This window comes from Pteronotus mesoamericanus, unplaced genomic scaffold, assembly GCF_021234165.1.
Source record: "Pteronotus mesoamericanus isolate MK-2021 breed Mesoamerican mustached bat unplaced genomic scaffold, CSHL_Meso_final scaffold_476, whole genome shotgun sequence".
Classification (NCBI taxonomy): domain Eukaryota; kingdom Metazoa; phylum Chordata; class Mammalia; order Chiroptera; family Mormoopidae; genus Pteronotus; species Pteronotus mesoamericanus.
This window is the reverse complement of record NW_026555318.1, coordinates 201,370-221,746: the sequence shown is the minus strand read 5'-3', so window position 1 is coordinate 221,746 and position 20,377 is coordinate 201,370. Positions and strand designations below refer to the sequence as shown.

General features: G+C 48.5%; 1 protein-coding gene and 1 long non-coding RNA gene across 2 annotated transcripts; both read left to right on the top strand.

Moving 5' to 3' along the window:
- Positions 1-2,645: 2,645 nt before the first annotated feature.
- LOC129086917 (uncharacterized) lies at positions 2,646-5,849 on the top strand. The gene is made up of 3 exons (XR_008530866.1): positions 2,646-2,839; positions 3,432-3,668; positions 5,055-5,849. It is a non-coding gene; the product is annotated as an uncharacterized LOC129086917 (long non-coding RNA).
- A 4,621-nt stretch (positions 5,850-10,470) lies between these two features.
- Positions 10,471-18,544, top strand: G6PC1 (glucose-6-phosphatase catalytic subunit 1). The gene is made up of 5 exons (XM_054593623.1): positions 10,471-10,775; positions 12,903-13,012; positions 14,627-14,732; positions 15,340-15,455; positions 16,879-18,544. The coding sequence occupies exons 1-5, from the start codon at positions 10,546-10,548 to the stop codon at positions 17,388-17,390; spliced, it is 1,074 nt and encodes a 357-aa protein (XP_054449598.1). The 5' UTR covers positions 10,471-10,545; the 3' UTR covers positions 17,391-18,544.
- The last annotated feature ends 1,833 nt before the right edge of the window (positions 18,545-20,377 follow it).

The window sequence follows — 20,377 nt, the reverse complement described above, 5'->3', positions numbered from 1 at the left end:
CCTGCCCTTTACACAGATTATGTGGAGTGTGCTTTTGGGAATGGGTAATATGGTCAAATGACAGCAGCGATTTAGGGAGTTTTGTGGGTGAAACGTTAAGGAAACGTTAGGTGACAGTGGCGACCATTACTGTGCAGCAGTCAGGATAGATGATCAGAATGTTACTGAGTGTAGGAACCAAAGAGCCTTGGGAACTCAGGCAACCAGGCCAGGAGTGGCCTGATCTTGGGCGGGCGGGGGGGTCGGGGGAGAGCGGGCGGCAGGGCACGTGCATGAGCTCGGAGCGTCCCAGTAGGGACCGGCCTGGCCTGATCAGGCCACAGACTCCAGGACCTCATGTCGCTGCCGTTCCTCCTGGGGTGTGGACTTTGAATAAGAACTGGGGTATTTTCCAGGAAGGGATGCGGGGGCAAGAGTAAGTGGGAGGATGTAGGGCTCAAAGAGCGAGCTTTGTCAGCTGCCTCCAGGCCAGAGAAACCCACATGATACACAGCGTCCACAGCTCCGCTTCCACATCTTGCCCACTTCCCTCAGTGTCCTTTCTAGAAGGGGAGGCCTTGAGGTCAGGAAGGGGGGTCTCCTTTCCCAGGCCACTGATCCAGCTGTAGGGGAGGGCATTGATTGGGCCGACCCTGGGGTCTTCGGGGCACAGAGATTTGGGTCTAACTCAGCTTGTTACCGGAGAGCAATGGCACACGGGGAGCTCAGATTCCACGGAAGTCCTGGCGGTCCCTCACGAGCTGCCTGCACTCCAGCTTCAACCAGGTGAGCTGGAAAGAAAGGAAGTTCTTCTGGCAAAGGGATCTTTGAACAAAGATTAAACACCGTGGGTGCCTTGATCTTGATTCAAGAATAATAGCAGGATATGCTGACAGGTGCTCAGACAGGGAAGGGTTAAGGCAGGGCTGGTTTGCTGTTGCTGGTCCTTCTTTCCTTTCAGCTTTTTGGATCAGAGATTTAGTTTCTCTTTACCCTCTCAACCCAAACAAATGCCATGTTTTGACTTCCTTGTCTTTCCTTGTTTAAAGAAATTTGTACCACGGGGGTGAAAATGATCCCAAAACAGACACTGTGGAGGAACCAAGGATCCTTTTCCTGGCTGTTCCACCTCTGCTGCTCCAGGTGCAGGAATCGGGGGAGGGCACCTGTGTCCCTAGGTTGTGTGGCGGACTCTGGCCACCTGCCAGCCAGTGACGTATGCAAGGGGCTCCCCAGTGGGGCCAGAGGGCACAGCTTGAGCTGCCCCAAGGGAGGATGTGCGCAGAGAGCCCCGTTGGAAGGCTCTCCTGGGAACGTCCCTTTCCAGCCATGAGAAGGAAGCAACCAGACCCTGAGGAATGCAACCTAGAAAACCAAAGGGTCAGAATAGTAAAGTTCTAGGGGGAATGTGGCAAGTGTGAGGGCACCTTGGGAATGTCGGCCATCCAGGGACCTTGGACATACAGATCCTACTGAAGGAGCCTTGCATCCCCCCCGACCCCTGCAAACACACATGGTACCAGTGTGAGCTCCCCGGACTGGCCTCTCAGTGGTGCCGGCCTCACGTTCCCACACTTGGCCTGTGGCTGATGGGTGACCGCGTTTGCCCCCCTCGGGCTCAGGTGGGTGGGTGTCTGCGTCTATGGCAGCCTTCCTCCTGGCTGCATCCAGTCCCGAGGGGAGAACTCGACTACAGTGTTCTCAGCGGAGCGTGGGTCTCCGACGCCTTCCCACTGCACATTTCTCATGCTCTTGACCTATGTCCATGAGCCAGAACAGGACAGGGGCTCCTCCGTCCTTCAGGACCCCCAAGGAACGTGATGGCTCAGTTTCTCCCACTTCTCCCATTGAAATGGAGCCAGCATGGCGGAGACTATGCTGGGCTAGCTGAGTTTCACCTGTTGCTTCATTGATTCCTCGCAACAATCTTGAAAAGCAGATATTATGAGTCCCGGTCCACAGATGAGGAAACTCAGATTCGCAGGGATTAGGCCACGTGCCCCAAGTCACGCGGCTGGTAAGTGGCGGGGCTGGGGCTGAACTGGGGTCTCTGTGGAATTGTTCCTGACTGCCTTCCCAGCAGCACTGTTCTCCTGCGCTGACCGGCAGGCCCGGTGAAAGAATTCAACAAGGTCACACTCGAGAAGCGTTTGGCACCTGATCCGGGGTAAGTGAACCTCTAAGAGCAAAATCAACATTCAACGGATCAGAGCAAAAATATGCACAATTGCCTTAAAGCAAAAGCTCTCAACCTGAACTGTACCAGCAATCACAGGGGAACTTGTGAAACTCCACGTACTCAGGCGGCACCTCACACCGGTAAATCAGTCTCTGGAGGTGAGGCTTCAGCATTAGCAGAATAAATTTTCCCCAGGTGATTCCAACATGTAGCCAAGGTTGAGAAAACGCTGGGACAGCAGTTTAGTTTCAAACTGTCCAAAGGGGCCTGAGCAGAGAATATAAAATGCATATAGAATATGTTTATCCTGGCTGGGTGGCTCAGCTGGTTGGAGCGTCATCCCATACACCAAAGGGTTGTGGGTTTAATCCTGAGTCGGGACGCATGCCCAGGATGTGGGTTCAATCCTCAGTTGGGGCACATACAGGTGGCAACTGATTGATGTTTCTCTCACATCAATGTTTTTCTCTCTCTCTCTCTCTCCACTACTCCCTCTCTAAAGTCAATAAACATACCCTCAGGTGAGGATTGAAAATAATAACAATAATGTGTCTGTCAGAAGGGACAGAAAAGGGTCATTACAGAGTCTGACCCCGCAATGACAGCCCGACCATGTCCGCCGCAGAGGACCTGGCCCACGGCCAGTACAGGAGCAGCCCCGGAGGCACACTAGCCATGCAGGTGACAGCACCGGACCCAGTCAGACCTATCTCATGACAAACAAACTCGCAACTATCGACAACTGAACCTAGAAAGAACAAAAACAGACACAAACTAAGCAAATGACTAGAACAAGAATAGAATCACCGAAATGGAAGTCACATGGAGGGTTATCAGTGGGGAGGGGGAGAGGGGGAGGATGGGGGACAAGGTACAGGGAATAAGAAGCAAGGTTGGTAGGCACAAAATAGACAGGGGGAGGGTAAGAATAGTATAGGAAATGGAGAAGCCAAAGGACTTATATGTACGATCCATGGACATGAACTAAGAAGGGAAATGCTGGGCGGGGTGGCAGGGCGGGGGCGGGGGGGCCAGTGCAGAGCAGAGGGGGATTAAAGGGGAGGAAAACATGGGACAACTGTAATAGCATAATCAAAAAATACACTTAAAGAAAAAAAACCTATCTCATGACCAGCTGCTGATTCTGATTCATAGCTTGATGGGCCAGTTCCCCGCCACACCTTGGTCATGGGAAAAAGTGGGCCAGTCAGTTATATCTCTTGTGTAAGTGAACCAGTTTGGTATTTTGATAATAATTGCTTTTCCTTGACAGTGACTGTCATTGAGGATTAGCCTTCAGTTGTTACTTTGGGACGTTGAGATATTCCCTGAGAAACAATCTCCCTCAGAGAGCTGATGAATCCAGTTTCTGATTTATGCCCCCGCTCTGATCGTGGGGAAAGCACCAAGAAACCGCCACGAGGGGTCCTAGGGACAGCCAGACTCTCCTGGTAGATCCACACCAGCCTCGCCATGGACTTCACATCTACGTCCTGAACAAACACCCATTGTAAGTGAATTCCCGCCTTCCTCCCCTCCTCCTTCTGTAGTTTTTCCTTGGCCAACTGCCTCTTAAAAATCTTCAGAACTTCTGGCTCTCCAGGGAGCATTAGGTTGTCACAGCCTGTTCACGCCCCCTGCCATCCTGATGCCTTGAACGACAGAGTCGTGACCCCATGCCCTCCCCCAAACAGGCTGTCCCCATCCATTCGCGCCTATGCCTACGCTCTTCCTCCGTCCTTCCTCTGGTTCCTTCTTCTCTCCCTTCCCTCCCTCCTTATCTGGTGATGCCTTATTCATCTTCTAAAACCCAATTCAAATATCGCCCCCCACCTTTCTCTGCTCATTGCGTTGTTCTCCCTGCTCTGTTAGTACTTTAAACAAAACTCTACAGCGGAAGTTCACACACCGAACTCTAGTTCATTGTCTACACGTCCCCCCTCCCCTACCCCCGTTCCTCATCACAGAACATGAGCTCCCTGGGACAAGAACCATGTCCTCGGCTGCCCAGCATGGTGTCACACCCATTATAAGTGCTTAAATACATCTTTATTGAAATCCGAAATAAAAACAATTAACAGTTGTCAGAGTCCAGTAAGTTTTTGCCTTGTAAAAAGCCATCTCATATCCAGTCTCTCCTTTGACTACCTCTAAAGAGGAGACTGAAGAACGTCCAGAGATCCTCCATGAAAAATCCCCCTGGCTGCACGGGTCAGGCCAGGACACGGGTCAGAGGGCTGTGCTGACACGCTGAGCCCCAGCAACTCCTCCCCAGGTGACCCCGGCGCAGCTGGAATCAGCAGCCCAGCAAAGGTTGCAGGAAGGAGAAAATGGGACAGACAGGCAGCTGGTCTGTAAATCAGTTCCCCATCCCTGGCTTTTCCTAAAACCAGCAGGAGGGGCCCAGAGCCCGGGACAAAACTAAGAGGACATGGTTGGGCGAGTCTGAAGCACCAGCTGGGCATTGGACCCCAAAATGCTACAGAACTTGGCATGCATGTGAGGAAGGGTGTTTCTGAGGCAGGAGCTCCATGAGTCAATGTTTTCCTCACTCTGCAATGTGGTGCAGAGGTTTACCCTGTGGCTGCTGGAGCCAGATTCTGGGCTTTTGAGGCCTGGCAAATGTGACCTTGGGCAACTTATTTTGCTTCTCTGGGTCTCATCCTCATCACCTGTAAAACGGGGGCACAATTTTTATGAGGGTTAAATGAGTTAATCTGTATAGTTTTTCAAGACTAGTTCTTGCAGTATAGTAAATGCTCAATGAATACTAGCTATTATTTAATCTTTTATTAACCAGCATCTACTGGGTATTTCAGTTACTGCATAAAAAATCACCCTGAAAAATAGTGGCTGAACCCATCAGACACCATTTTATCTGGTCATTATCCTGTAGGTCGGCCCTCTGAGCTGGACTCAGCCGGACAGTCCTTCTGCCTGAGTCGCCTGGAACCTCTGTCATGGCTGCAGCTCCCTGGCACGGAGACTAGGGCTGGACGGCCTAAGACGCCTCGCTCGCACCTGGCAGCTGGGGCTGGCAAAGGTTGAAGACATGGACAAAAGATTAAAGAAAAAGAAGGATGAGAAAAGGCCAAGAAGCAGGTTTGACAGTGAGAAGGTCACCATGACTTCCCAGAAGAGCAGAGGCGGCTGCGGTTGCGCAGGGAGCATCCTGCTCTCCGACATTCAAGGTTGGAGAGATCTCCAGGGCTTGACATGATCCTGAGGCTGCCCTCCTTCCACTTCAAACCTGTTAAAGCGAAGAAAATCTTTCAAATCTTCAAAATAAAACAAACACTGACTTTCCTTCCTACCCTAAAGGGGAGAGGCGTGCTAGATTCTCCTCGCCCTTCTCAGCGTCTCTCCCACCGGCTGGCTGGCCATCGGGCCCCGTCAGGACTCGCATCCAAGGGAGACAAGCGTCGGTGGACAGACTGCTATTTACTCCCTAGCATAGCCCTGCTGTGTTTTCATAGCTCAGAATAGTTCCTTGGACCTCTCCAGGCCTGAGGGGGGTGGCTGGGGGGGACCTCACTGTTTGTTTTCATGACAATTCCAGGCCTCACCTCTTCCTCTTTCTCTGCATCATGATCCTCATTTGGGAACCCTCAGAAGGGGTAGGTTGTGGGTTAAGAGGGTCCAAGACTACTAATTTCCTAATTATGCTCCCCAACTGGGTTCCAGAAGACAGAAGGACAATAACTGACTGTACAACATGGGCATTTTGGTTGGGATAAAAATTCCACAGCTCTTAAAGAAAGAGTTGATTAAAGGACTACAGGGCGGAGCTGGGGGGAGGGGGAAGGGGGAAAGAGGGGGTGGGAGGGGGGAAAGATGGCCGCCTCCCTGATCGGGATCCTGGCTGGGTGCCGGGCTCTCCATAGGGGGCTGACTTCTGACTGAGAGTGGGGGATGGGGAGGCTTTCTGACTGGGCGCACCTCAGGCCCCGGCTGTGTTCTGGCAGCGCCACTGCTTGGGAGGTGCCCCGAGGTGAGAGGAAGAATTGACTTCACTGGATACTCTTTCGAATTCTGAATTTTTTTCAGCCATGGGAATACATTACTTTTGGACATATTTTAATTAAGAAATATGAGCACCCCTTTTTTTTTTCTGGCCATAATGAATCATTTACTTCTGTTAAGTCACTAAAAGTCAGGCACCACCTCACTGGAGCTACTTTCAAAGGAGCTCCCCAAGTCAGAAAATGTTAGAAAGGAGCGAGAGAGTCACCAAGCCTCCTCATACAGCTGACAAAAGTAAAATCCAGAGAACTCTAGTGACTTAACCAAGATCACGTGACGCTTTCTCTTCCTATTTATTCTATCTCTTTTTACATTATAAGCCCTAGCGATGGCGGTGTGGGACAGGTCTCCTGGGCTGCCTGCTGGAAGCTTGAGGATGTTTTCTGAGGGTCTTCTACGGAAAAACCCACTCAGCTTTTACGCCCCACCCATCCCTAGTCCCTACCGTGTTCCACACCCGACCAGGCGGAGCTATGCCTGAGTGAGTGATGGCATACGCCCTCCCCTTTTTCTTTAGTTGGCCCCAATCCTTTCCAAGACTCCGTGAGACGAGCGAGGAGGAACAGCAGTCTGGGGCTAGGCCTTCCGCTCACACCTCCCATCTCTCCTCAGACAGCCCCTCTTTGCCCCTTGGGTACAGACCAGGAACAGCTTTTGCCAAACAGTCCCCACCGTTATCTTAGAGGCTTACTATCCTTGACCGTCTCTGCTGTGCACCATCAACCAAGTTCAACTCTTGGCTGAAAGGATCAAACTCGACAGCAAGGATGTCTCCTGGCTGCCAGGGTGGGTTGGCACCACCAAAGCATTGATTGGGAGTTGAGGAAGTATCACCATCTGGTCATTAGGGAACCGGTTGGCCATTTGTGGGAACAGGATATTCTCCGGGGGGAACAACAGCTTCTTTGAGGAGGGGGAGAGGAAGGTCAGTCTGCGGTCTGAATTCCGTAAAGATTCCAATGATTCATTTTAATTTCAGTAGAAAGCAAACCCCGCAGTGGCAGGAGGAAGGCAGTGAGCAGGGAGCTCAACTGTTTACAATGAAGCTAATGTCCTCTGCTATTTTTCTGTGGACAGAATGTCCAGCCCATCCTGAGACAGAGAGCACGCTCCCCGCACCTGGTCAATAAGTGCACGGTTCAAGGTCCTGAAGCTGAACTTTTCTCACCGTGCCGGAGATAAGTCAGCCATTTTCACTGGCTAACAATGATTAATCTGCCTGCCCCTTCACCTGCTTTCCCCAACATATTTTTTTTGGAAAAAAAATGGAACAGGGTCGCTCACTTACAAGGTGACAGCAGTTGAGCTAGCCAGTCTCGACTGTCTACCCCCAAATACCTCCCCCACTGATCAACTGGTGGGGAGGGAAAAAAGCACTTAAAAAGAAATAAACAGCAACAAAAAAGCTGTACATCTCTCAGTTTGAGTTGTAACCCTTTGGAGAAACCTCCCTCGCTGCTCAGACAAAGCTTTGGTTTGAAGTTGGGATTCGTGTCCCTGAATCGATGTCCAGATAAGACCCATTCTAGTGACCATGGCTGAGTGGGAAGGCAGCTCCTCTCTCAACAGAACCCAGAGCCCCAGCCAGAATAGAGGGTTTGGCTGTAGGTAATGTCAGACTTTATTTTGGGTAATAAAAGCAATTTTTGGATGAGATGTGTGGTAAATTATGACTCCTTCCCCTCTTTGCTTCCCTGTCGGCAAATAAACTTGTTTGAGTGAATGAGTCAACCTTCGTCTGGGAGGAGAAGGGGCCAGGGCGCTGGAACCAGCTGAGCTTATTTAACAGCAGACCAGACTGTGCTGTCTGGCACCTTCCCTTCACGTTCTTCCCAAACCAAGATCCCCAAGCCTCTGGCTTTCTGTTTGCGGAGAAAGTGCCCGAGGAATGCCCCGCTGGTGTTCCTGCTGAGGGGCCCACGTAACTTTCCATCCAGAAACTCAGCTGATCATTTTCCCAGAGGCCATCAGTAAGTCTTGAGTCATCACCACCAGGGACAAAATAATAGAGAGCTCACTGATAGGTACACGTATGGATTCAGTTTCAACGTAAAGGTCCCCCAATCGACACGTTCAGTTGTGTCAATGCCCCAACGGAGTGTGAAGGTCCCAGAAGACAACCAAGATTTAACCTGGAATTCCTCAGAGGGCCAGGCATGGGGCTTTGCTCAGGGATCGTTTGTTGAATTAAACTGGAGAACTTTTTGAGAGGGAAGATGACAGGAGTGAGAAGGAGGTGATGGAATGCCCTCTCCGGAGAGAGTTCTTTAAATAAGTGATTTCTCATGGAAACCTTCGGCAACTCAAATACCTCATCCACATTGTCCACCTCAAATACCCACAAGTCCTTTGAGCAGTGGAAGGCTCCACAGTTTCTCTCTTCAGTCAGCTTTCTAGCAGGTTCGGGTCTTTGGGGGCCTCACCTCACTCTGCACCTTATAAAAATGTTCTGGAGGCAGCAGGAAGGGCCTGGAAGTAGAAAGGTGGAAACCAGCCAAGCATCTCCTGATGATACATAATTGCTCAGACCCAGAGGGTCCCCTTGCCTGCGGGGGGGTGGGGCTCGTCCTCTGCCCTGGGGGCAGATATCGGCTCCAGCAGGACCCCTTATCCACATGAGCATTCTCCCCAAGGTTCCTCCAAAAGACAGGGCTCTCCTCTGCCCCACCCCCATATGCTGAGCACATGATGGAACCCCACCTCACTCAGAGATCTTAGCAGCCCTGTGGAGCACAAGATAGTGGCCTTTCAGTCTTTTGTGAGAGTATCTGCCCTATGTGTCCTCACCTCACCTCACACCATAGACATTCCAGTCGGCAGGGATCACAACAGTAGTTACTCAATACTTTCGAGGAAGGCTTATCTGGGTGGAGGGAAGAGGCCATCTCGTCTAGTGGGGCCCACTGCCTGTGGCCTAGCAGTCCTGAGAACACAGAGCACCCTTCCCCACAACCCTGCCACGTTCATATTTTATTTGCCACCCACCCACAGCCGCCGCCACCATTACCAGCTCTCCAGGCTGGGCGTGGTTAGATAGGGCTGCTTAGACCAGCAGGCACAGTGTGGTCAAGGGCAGTTGGAGTCTGCTTGAGGTGGGTGGGAGCCCATGAGACTGGGGATAAAATACCAGACCATACCTCCTGGATGGTGCTTTAATCATTTCCAGCATGGGATGTTGTCTACCTCTGCTGCAGACTCATTAGCTCTGAGCTCCTTTTCCCTGTCCCCATCTTACCCCTTACAAGGCAGTGTGGACTTCCTAGTGGGAAATTCAGGTGGACTTTTTACAGTTTTATCCCCACTAGCCCTTATCCTAGAGAACGTGCCTCAGTTCATCGCCTGATTCGGCCCCGGTTTCCTTCCGAGTCCTGGCGGACGCAGGCGAGGGGTCTCAGCGCTTCACTGCTGCAGGACGATTTCGCTTGTGCGGTGAGAAGGCAGCATGGCTTCCCATGACTGGCCATTTGTTACTTTTATTTATTCCTTGACTATATCCATGGCTACAATAAAATTGTATTGACTTCCTGGTGGATAGATCTATCTCCAAGTACAAAGGAAAGAAAGATCAAACTATAGAAGCCCCTTCCAGGGTCCACAGTCACTAATTTGCTGGTGTTTTTATTTGGAACTACATATTCATCACACTGTTTTTGCATGAACGGACATTCATTTTATTGCTTAAACGTATGTGTTAAAACCACACGGGGCCTAACTTTAAGGACATTAAATGAATTAATTAATCAGTGTATTCCAAGATCATTATTTTCTATCCCTAAGCTACGGAATCATACGGGTGTGAGCCCCGAAGCAGAAGTATTTCCTAGACCTAATGCAGTTAAGAAAGGCCCAGCAAGGTGAATGTACCCAGTACAATAGAATTTCCTGTCTTCTAAATTAAGAACTTAAAACTTGATTTGTTAGACTTTTCTTTGTCCCCAAATAAGTGCAGTTGCAGGCTCGGGAAATCAGGCATCTTTGCAAGAAGCTAAGTGATTTAGACTCTGTCCTGTGTTCTGGGCTGGCTTTCAGAGCCCAGAGGGCAGCCCCCGGCCCTGGCGAGCAGCGTGCCAAAGTTAATCATTGGCCCTGCAGAGTACACGGCCGGTCGGGCTGTTTTTCTGTGCCTGTTTTTCTATTTTACGTAAATCACCCTGAGCATATTTGTATCAACCTACTGATGATGCACCTTTGATCAGTAGATTTCAGACAAAAGTGGTTTTTGAGTCCAAAGATCAGGGCTGGGTTGACCTGCAGACTGGTTACAGGGTGTATAAAACCGGCAAGACGCAGGCTGATAGCAGAGCTATCACCGCCAAGTCTGTAAGAGCTCGGCTGACGGCTTCCTGAGGGACCAGGGAGTGAGGATGGAGGAAGGCATGAACGTCCTGCACGACTTCGGGATCCAGTCCACACACTACCTCCAGGTGAATTACAAGGACTCCCAGGACTGGTTCATCTTGGTGTCCGTGATCGCAGACCTCAGGAATGCCTTCTATATCCTCTTCCCCATCTGGTTCCACCTCCGAGAAGCTGTGGGCATCAAGCTCCTCTGGGTAGCCGTGATTGGAGACTGGCTCAACCTCATCTTTAAGTGGTGAGTAGGAGCCATCAGAGAGGAGCCTGGCAAGGGAAGAGCCTGGCATGCTTTCTGGAGCTGTCTGTCCGTCGGAAGGTGCCTTCTCCACGCTAATCCGAAAGCCACGGGTCACTCCCCTCTTGACTTTCAATCAGCTGCACAAAGAGAGAAGACAGAAAACCCTGTCAGGGAGTTGAAGATACAGGAAAGGCTATTGTTATATGGATGGAAGGTCAGCAGGACTTAGTGAAAAGTCTGAACTACAGGCTACAGGCAAAGAAACACAGTTTTACCACTTTGCAGCAGAATAGGTATGAAAGAAGGAAACCGATGTATGAAAACAGGGAACACACAGACCATTAAAAAGCCTCCTGTGCGGGCAGTGAGAAGGACCCCAGAGAACGGGGCTGCATCCAGGCTCTGTTCAGCCACCTGCCAGCTGCGTGTCCTGGGCAAGTCAGAGTAACCCTCTGCGTCTGTCTCTGTTTTATAATCTGTGGATTCAGGTTACCCCTGGGACCTCAATAATAATTATAGTTAACATGTATTGAACATTTGTAAGCACCAAGCCGCACGCTAAGTGTTTTTCTGGAGGTAGTTACTATATTGCAGATAAAGAGACTGCACCGAGACCAACACGGGCAGCAAGGGCCAGAGGCAGGATTCAAACACAGGCAGGCGAGCTTCAGGAGCAAAGCACTTAAGAACCACGTCATATCCAGTGCTGATAAACTGACTCTTGGAGTGAGTGGGGAAGAACCCCGATTTTAACTTTTGTCAATTTCTACTGTTTCATATATTCCCACTATAGCCACTTTCAAGCTGCTGATGGGTTCGACTTGCAAAAATACCTGAATATTTTATAATTATCAGTCAGTGCCAAGCTGACTTCAGCACATTACTGGTTCGGCCTCTCTTTCCTCACGTAGAAAATGAGGAGTTGGACTAGTTGCCCTCTACGAGCTTTACTGTCCCTAACGCCACCTATGACTCTTATCAGATGATTCTTAAATCTCTTCCAGCTCTAATATTCTTTGGACATAAACAATAAAAGTCCTTTAGAATAGAAAAAAAAGTATTGGACTCAGAAGCCCAAGTCATATGGATGGGATTCTGAAATTTCTGTTGAAAAATCTACTAAGTTCTGTCTATAACACCTCCTTTTCAATAGCGTGACCCTAAAAAATAAAAAAATATAATTGGATATTCCAAACATCTGATCTCAATTAAAGGATGATGGATTTTCTCTTAATTGGTAGAGGTGCGTTAGTGGCTATCTCTGCTTTTGATGAGCAATCACTATTCCACCACCACGGGGGGTGCGGGGGAGGTATCCAGGCTGACTTCTGACACCTCTTTCCACAGTGAAAAATATATCTAGTCCAACCTGGTCAAGTGGCTTAGCTGGTTAGAACATTGTCCCATACACCAAAAGGTTGCAGGTTCGATCCCCAGTCAGGGCACATACCTAGGATGCAAGTTTCATCCCCGGTCCCGGTGTGTATGGGATACAACAGATTGTTTCTCTCTCTCTCTCTCTCTGTCTGTCTGTCTGTCTCTCTCTCTCATCAATAAGCATATCCTTGGGTAAGATTTTTTCGAATGTTTTCAAGAAAAACATATCTAGTCCTTTTAGAAAGGAAGTGGTTTGTCTGAGATACTCTGTTTCAAAGAAAAGAGGATACAGAGCAAGCACCTGAAGCCTTGTCTGTCCTTACAGAGAGTTATTCTTCCTGAGGCCTGAAGAAAGACTCAGGTAGGACCTGGTAGGATATGCAAGTTCAGGCTGCAAACTCTAGTTCCACATGTGTCCTTCCAGGACAAATTTTTCTTCGACTTTAAAAAAAAGTCACATAGCTGGCTGTCAATGTTGATTTTTGCATCTCAGGTTTATTTATTGTTGTTTGAATAAATAATGCATTCAAATAATCCAAAGTGCAAAAGTCAGATGAAGGAGGTGCTATAAAATATCTCCCTCCCCCATCTTCCCTGTCACCCAGTTCCCCTTCTTGGGGGCGGCCACTCTGCCAGTTTTCTGTTTAGTCTCACACGGATCTGCTCCAGCCCCTCTCCCTTCGCAAAGGCATGGGCTCCTGACTCCAGGGTTCCTCTGGTGGCGCCCTCACCAGTTCTGCTTTTCCGCAGGATTCTCTTCGGGCAGCGCCCATACTGGTGGGTCCTGGACACCGACTACTACAGCAATACCTCCGTGCCACACATAAAGCAGTTCCCAGTCACCTGTGAGACTGGGCCAGGTGAGAGTCCCCCCCTCTATAAAGACAGCAGCTGGGTGGCCCTCGCTCACTGTGGGCCACTATGAACATTTGTTGTGGGTGAAGCTGTCTTTGAGGGGATGTGAGGAAAGCCATTCCTTCGAGCTTTTTCTCGTGGTCTTCAAGGTGGTGCAGTTCCATATTTTAATTGACTTCAAGAAGGCCTTCCTGAACAGTATATTGCCGTTACATTGGAAATCTGCCTAGTGTTTCCAGAACTTTTAATTGCCAATCCAGAGAGGCCAGCACCCTTACGGGCAAAGGGCTCATGAAAGTAAGTGTGTTATGGCCCTTTGCCCAAGAAAGGTTAAGCCCTAGGGACCTGAGGCCCTGGCTGTCCTTCCTAGTGGCCTGGCCTGGCCTGGCCGCTGACTGTCCAAACCCACCCGCTGCCTGTATTTTGCTAGTTATAGCCATACTGGTATTGTTCAATCAAATGACAGGTTTTGTTTTTCAGTAGGTAGTCGGAATATCCATCCCCTTCGCTCACCTGAGGTCTCACTCACCCTTGGGTAGGGTGCTGGCATCCCTTCCTCGGGGACTCTATTCCTGATCCCTAAACAAGGGCATGGGCTGTAGTTATTTGTTATCACAAGCCTTTTGTTCACTTCAGACCATATTCCTTCATTCAGGTGTTATTTATTGAGCACCCACTATGTGCCAAACACTGTTCTAGGAACTTGGAATACCTCAGTGACTAAAACCAAGATCTCTGCCCTTGTAGAACTGATATTTAAATGGTGTGTATGTGCACATACACACACACACAACATACAAAACCATAACACAAATAAAATATATAGAATATTAGAAGATGACCATTTAGAAGAAGGAGGAAGAGGAAGTAGAGAGGAGGAAGAGAAAAGAAAAGGCCAGGTGTTGCCTATGGGGTCCTTAAAAAGCAGACTCAGGTGGAGATCAGCATGCAGGAGTCTAGCTACCATCAGGAGTAGCTCTTACGGGAAGGAATACAGAAGCCAACCAGGAAGAAGGAGAAGTCTAGTTGCAATGCAGCCTCAGCCAACTGCACAGGGAGCTCTGAAATTGGGGGTGACCCCTCTGAGTTGCCTGAATTGGGTCAAGAGGACCAGGCCCTTGTACTCCAATACAGTCCAGTGACTGGGTACAGGCCAGCCCTGGGGAGAAGGTAACTCTGGAGGAAAAGTTGTCCAACCAGAAAGACTAACAATGGCAAGGCCCCGAGGTGGGAATATGTTTAAAGGAAAGCAATGAGGCCAGCGCAAGTGGAGCAGAGGGCACAAGAGGAGTGGAAGAAAGGTACTGAAGGGCAAATCAGCTTGCAATTATTCATCCAGTTCTCTGATGGTTTTGTATAGTCTGTAAACCGTATAAAAGTACAAGAGCTGGGCTTTCTCTGGTTTTGCTCACCACTGTACTCCCAGAGCCTAGCTTAGTGCTGGGCTTGTAATAGGAGCTCAGTAGATACTTGCTCAATGGTGATAAATGAATGGATGTCAAGATGGATGGATGGATGGATGGATGGATGGAGGGATGGATGGATGACACCACCTAGCCGTCTCCCAGATGGAGACCTTCACCTTTAATCCATTCATTCATCTCTCTCCTGCCCTTTAGGGAGTCCCTCCGGCCATGCTATGGGTACGGCAGGTGTATACTATGTGATGGTCACATCCACCCTCTCTATCTTTCGAGGAAAGAAAAAGCCCACTTACAGATTTCGGTAAGAACTCAGCCCTGGGGTATGGGGGGCGGAGAGTGGGAAGTGGCCCTCTCTGTGGCTGACGCACCACCTGCTCCTCCTCACATCCCCCCAGCCCATCCCACACTTGGGGCTGGTACTGATAACAGTTGAGTCATGTCTGCTGAGGGTGAAGATTAGTGTCACAGAGTGCTAGGGCTGGAAGACACCCACAAGGGCACACCCTAATTTTACAGATAAGGAAACAAGCCCTAACGTTGTAAGGGGGCTTCTTGAGATCAAGCAGTGAGGTAGGATTTAAATAAAGACCCATTTCTGTACCAGCCACAGAGTCATACCATCCAGGTTAAAATAAACAGAGAAACATAAGACATTCTTACTACAGGGAATTCTGGGTATGCAGCCACTGCGCAAATCAACTTCTCATACGCAAGGGTTTACCAACAGATGCTCACAGGCATCTTTGAGCTTTTGGGTCCAGGCATTAATTTACAAATATTCCGCTGATGGCATCTAAGTTTGCTGGGCTTCAATGCCCCTGCTGAAGCTGGAAGTGAAATTTCCACAGCGTTCTCTTTGCTGAAGGACCTGCATCGGGGTTCTGTTATGGCTGCCTCTTCTTTTGCAGGTTTTTGAATGTCGTTTTGTGGTTGGGATTCTGGGCCGTGCAGCTGAACGTCTGCCTGTCACGCATCTACCTCGCTGCCCATTTTCCCCATCAGGTTGTAGCCGGAGTCTTGTCAGGTACCTGCTGCTCTGGCTCCTTCCCTCCCTCCCCCGCCTATCCTGCTTCTCCCAAATCAGGGCAAAACCCAGCATTCCGGCCGTGTTCTGTAGCTCTCAGTGCTGACAGAGGTTTAGGGGGTTGAAAGTCAAGTTTAGTGGGTGGGTAATTTCAAATGATTGACTCCTATAGGAGCGCCCAGATCTACACAATTAAGTGTGTTCCAGGAAAGTTGCACTACACCAAATAGCTTATCCAGTTAAATTAGCTTGACGTTTCTGAGGTTTTTATGGTCTTTATTTCTTACTGGTCTTCAGTTGGGAGTGGCCCCTACTTTAATTTTAAGGGACTATACCAAATTTAACAAATTAACACAGTGTCCTAGGAAAGCTCTTCATTTAAATAAACTCATTTGCAAACCAAATAGATACTCACAGTTTGCCCTTTTAATAGGTTCAGGGTTTTGAATATTTGTGTTTTCTTAGATCCAGTTAATAAGGGGCAGAAAAGATTTGGGCTAAGTATAGAAAGACTTTCTTGACTTTGTGGGAGGCATTGGAATATAAAGCTTCAGGGAAATTGTGAATTTTCCCCCTGGAGACCTCAAAGAGCTGAAAACAGTGCTGAGAACTTGAGAGATGACGATTCCATGGCAACCACAGAAGTAACACAGCATTCAGTGCCCTGTTCCGTGTTTGAGAAAGAGCCTGGAATCCAGGTTACAGGAAAGATCTGAGAACGTGTAGGTCAGAGAGGAGGAGCCCTATCTTCAAATGTGTTAAAGGGGCTCTGGATTTACAACTTAACTCCTGTGGAAAGAGCTGAGACTGACAGATGGCATTGGAGGGGGACAGGCTTCATTCAGCTCAGCAAAAGAAAGACCTTTTTATTTATTTTTATTATTAAAGGTTTTTATTTACTTATTTTTTCCAGGGGAAGGGAGGGAGCAAGTGAGGGAGAGAAACATCAATGTGTGGTTGCCTCCGCGCGCCCCTCACTGGGGACCCCACCACAACCCAGCACGTGCCCTGACTGGGAATCGAACCAGCGACCCACTGCTTCGCAGGCTGGCACTTAATCCACTGAGCCACACCAGCCAGGGCAGAAAGACCTTTTCAATAATCAAACCCATTCAAAGATGAAATGGGCTGCCCAAGTGGGAGTGAGCTTTCCAGCCCTGAGGGTATTCAATTAAGGACATGAGGGTCCCCTGACAGGAAACATACCTGAAGTAGGCGTCTGTATGTGACATGACTCTTCCATCTGAAAGAGTCTATGGCTGAGAAAAAGTTGGAGTCACATATGAGAATAAACCAGGTGACCCTCTAGCATTTATGATTTAATGGGTGACAGATGACATGTCACCCGTTGGTTCCCAACCCACCTATAGCTGATGGTCCAGACTCTTTCCTATTTCTCATTGTCATTCTTTCTTCCCCCCAGGCATTGCTGTTGCTGAAACTTTCCGCCACATGCAGAGCATCTACAATGCCAGTCTCAAGAAATACTTTCTCATTACCTTCTTCCTGTTCAGTTTCGCCATTGGATTTTACCTGCTGCTCAAGGGGCTGGGTGTAGACCTCCTGTGGACTCTAGAGAAAGCCAAGAGATGGTGTGAGCGGCCAGAATGGGTCCACATTGACACCACCCCCTTTGCCAGCCTCCTGAAGAACCTGGGGACCCTCTTTGGCCTGGGGCTGGCTCTCAACTCCAGCATGTACAGGGAGAGCTGCAAGGGCAAGCTTAGCAAGTGGTTCCCGTTCCGCCTCAGCTGCATCGTGGCCTCCCTTGTCTTCCTGCACCTCTTTGACTCTTTGAAACCCCCATCCCAAGTCGAGCTGATCTTCTACGTCCTGTCCTTCTGCAAGAGCTTGACAGTGCCCCTGGCATCCGTCAGTCTCATCCCCTACTGCCTCGCCCGGGTCCTGGGCCAGCCAGACAAGAAGTCTTTGTAAAGACTGTGGAGCCTTCAGTATTTAAAGTCAATGACTGTGCCAAGGATTGAGGGCAACTAGCGTCTTCTGCCAGCCCACTCTGGGGCCAGAAGTGCCAGAGTCTGCTAGGGTGACCCGCTTCTGCCTGTGCATTTCTAATTGTATTGGGGGATGTTTTTTGAAAAGCTAATAAGGGTATCTGAGAATACCTTTGTCTGTTAGAAGTTGAGTAGTTCTGGGTTTTTCCCTGAAGCATTTCTTGTTCTGCTGTCAGACATGCAAAAGACAGACTTCCAGGCAGGGACAGCTCGGAATCCCAGGTCGGAAATGCCACGTGAGAATGCTCTACCCGTGCTCATTCTTACCCAGAAAAGGAGAAAAGAGAAGTGGATTTAGTAGGAAAAGAAGGATGGATTAAAGGAGGGGTTTTTTATATCTGGAATATCATTCAAACTATGTCAAACGATACCTAAGTGCCTTTGATTGTACTTAAATCTTCAGATAAGGGACTCTCAATAGTGGGGGACCAACTTAAGGTGTGACTAACAAGGCGTTACTGGGATAATTCTGCATCTTGTATTTTTCTATTATACGCCCATGGTTGTTGTATTTACTGGGATCTCTGAATGGCTGCAGTGGCCAGAACGTTCAGGCAGAGTCAGCTTCTACTCCTTCTCACTGGCTCTTCCTTCTTATTAGCCCAGCTCTGTTTCCCCCAGAATTTCCCACCGTCTCCCCCACCCGCCCTGCTGGATACTCAGATGCCTCAGGTGACTGCGTGGCAGTGCTTTTGTTATGTTTCAGTTACGCTTTAAAATCTGGGGCAAAAGGCAAGAAGAGGCAAGGGTTTCCCGCTCCAGAAAGTCACTCCAATGTTACTTTTGACTCCTGGAGGGTAACCATGACGCCCTTCCCTATCCCAAGTGAACCAAGAGCACATTCTTGGAAGGAAAGTCTCCCTGCCTGTTCTTCAGTCTCAGCTGATTTGCAGAATATGTCCTTAAAAAATGCTGAAGCCTATTTATTTGAGAGTCCTTGTTTTTGCTACTAATTATATAGTTCCCCATATATTATCATTCACACCAACCTTCCTGGTCATAACATCTTTGAAAAGAAAAATACATATGTGCAGTATTTTATTAAAACAACATTTTATTTAAGAATGAAGTCTTGTTGATTACTATGTTTTAGATGCAATGGGATCTGAAGGTTCTAATTCTGGCTCCGCTAAATTTCTAGCTCCTTCTCTATTTCCCTAAACAAATAATTTAGTTTCTGTGTACCTATATTTTCCCTTTGGAGAAAAAAGGTGCTTTATCTTGGGTTGGCCAGCAACCCCACTAGAGTTATGGAGACTTACGAAGTGTCCATGGGGCACAGGTAGAGTTGAGCACATCGACATAGGCACAACATTTATGGCCAAGATTCAACATCAGTTACCAGTCCAAAGGTCAGAATGAGTTGCTCTCGGGGATCAAGCCACAACTTGAGGGCAGACAGGCAGGGTCATTACCAAACTAAGCAGTCAGGGAATGTAAGTTGTAGCAGCAGAACAAGACTAGGCAGACTCTGGAATTCATGACCCTGTGTCCACAAGGTTTGGGGTATAGTTAAAAGAAAGTCTGAACAGGAAAAGTCATAGCACCAAGGAGTGCTGAAGGGAGTTACTATGAGTTTTTCTATTTATTCATGCTGGGTCCAAAGGCCTTGACCCGTCAGCATAGCCCTGGGTCGGCTGGCAGGGAGATCTGCTCACTCACTTCAGCCCTTTGGAACATGTTTCTTTAGGGAAAGTTAAGTCCCCCTCCTGGATTTGGTTTCTTCAGGGGGAACCAGGCCCCTAACAGACTCGGGTGGTTTCGCGAAGGGAGAAGGGAACTGGCCTTATTCTGCCTGAATTGAACCCCACTGCCGAGGCAGGGCCCCCCTCCTTGGTGACTTATTTGTTCCAGGTTCCTTGCAATGGGATCCTGGAAGAAAGTAAATAGTGCCCCTGGACCAAGCAGTTGGTAAGGTTGATAAAGACTCATAACGACAGATAAAATTTATGCATTTTATTTATTTATACAGTTAACTCGATTCTCCCGACATCTCTCTGAGGTGGGTGCTATAATTTATCCTCACACTGAATATGAGTAGACACAGAGGGGTTAAGGATCTTGCCCTGAATGGAGGGGCCAGTTCAAGAGCCAGGAGCCTGACTCCAGAGTCCATGCTTCATCCTCTCCCCGCCTCACCTCTGTACCCCACGATGCCAGTAAGGCTGGCGGCTATAGCAAACCACCCTTCAGATGCCAGATATGATTCTTAATTCAAGCCATGGAAAATTTGATTTCTGTGGGCAAAAGACATTATAAAACTTAGAATAATTTTCCCAGTGAGCTAATATTTGTTTCTAAGTATGAAGATGCCGTATTTCAAAGGTATTTCATAAAATAAGTATTAGAACAGCCCTAACCATGTAAGTTTAACAGCAGTGTCGAAACAACGCTAGCTCTTTGTCTTCTTTCAAGAAAGAGTTAAAGTCATGCTCAGACTGTCTGAGCCAGACAGTAAGGCAGCTTACTATTTCTACAATCAAGCTAGAGCAAGAAGATAGAATTACCACCAAGAACTTTGGGTACAAATTCATATACAGAAAATAGAGACACTATGAAGAATTGTTCACATCAGAGACTCTACAAATACAGGATTGCTACCTCTTATTGGAATGGGCAAGGTCTAGAAATGGACAGCCCTAAAGGTTTAGAATTTGTGATGGGTAAATCCCAGAAAGAGTGTCAGCCCATGATCAACTCGTAATACAGCCATTGTATTAACACATTTTGATCACTGGTCTCTCCTCAAGGTATAGAGGTAAGTTTGCTTTTGAAATGACTCATGAATCTTCAGGATTAGAAATAAGTTTAAGTGACCAAGGACAGTTTTAAACCAAGGTTCATGGCATGTTATAATTTGGTAGATTGTTCTAGCAGCCTATCAGTTTCAGGGAGGTAGTTTGGGGATGA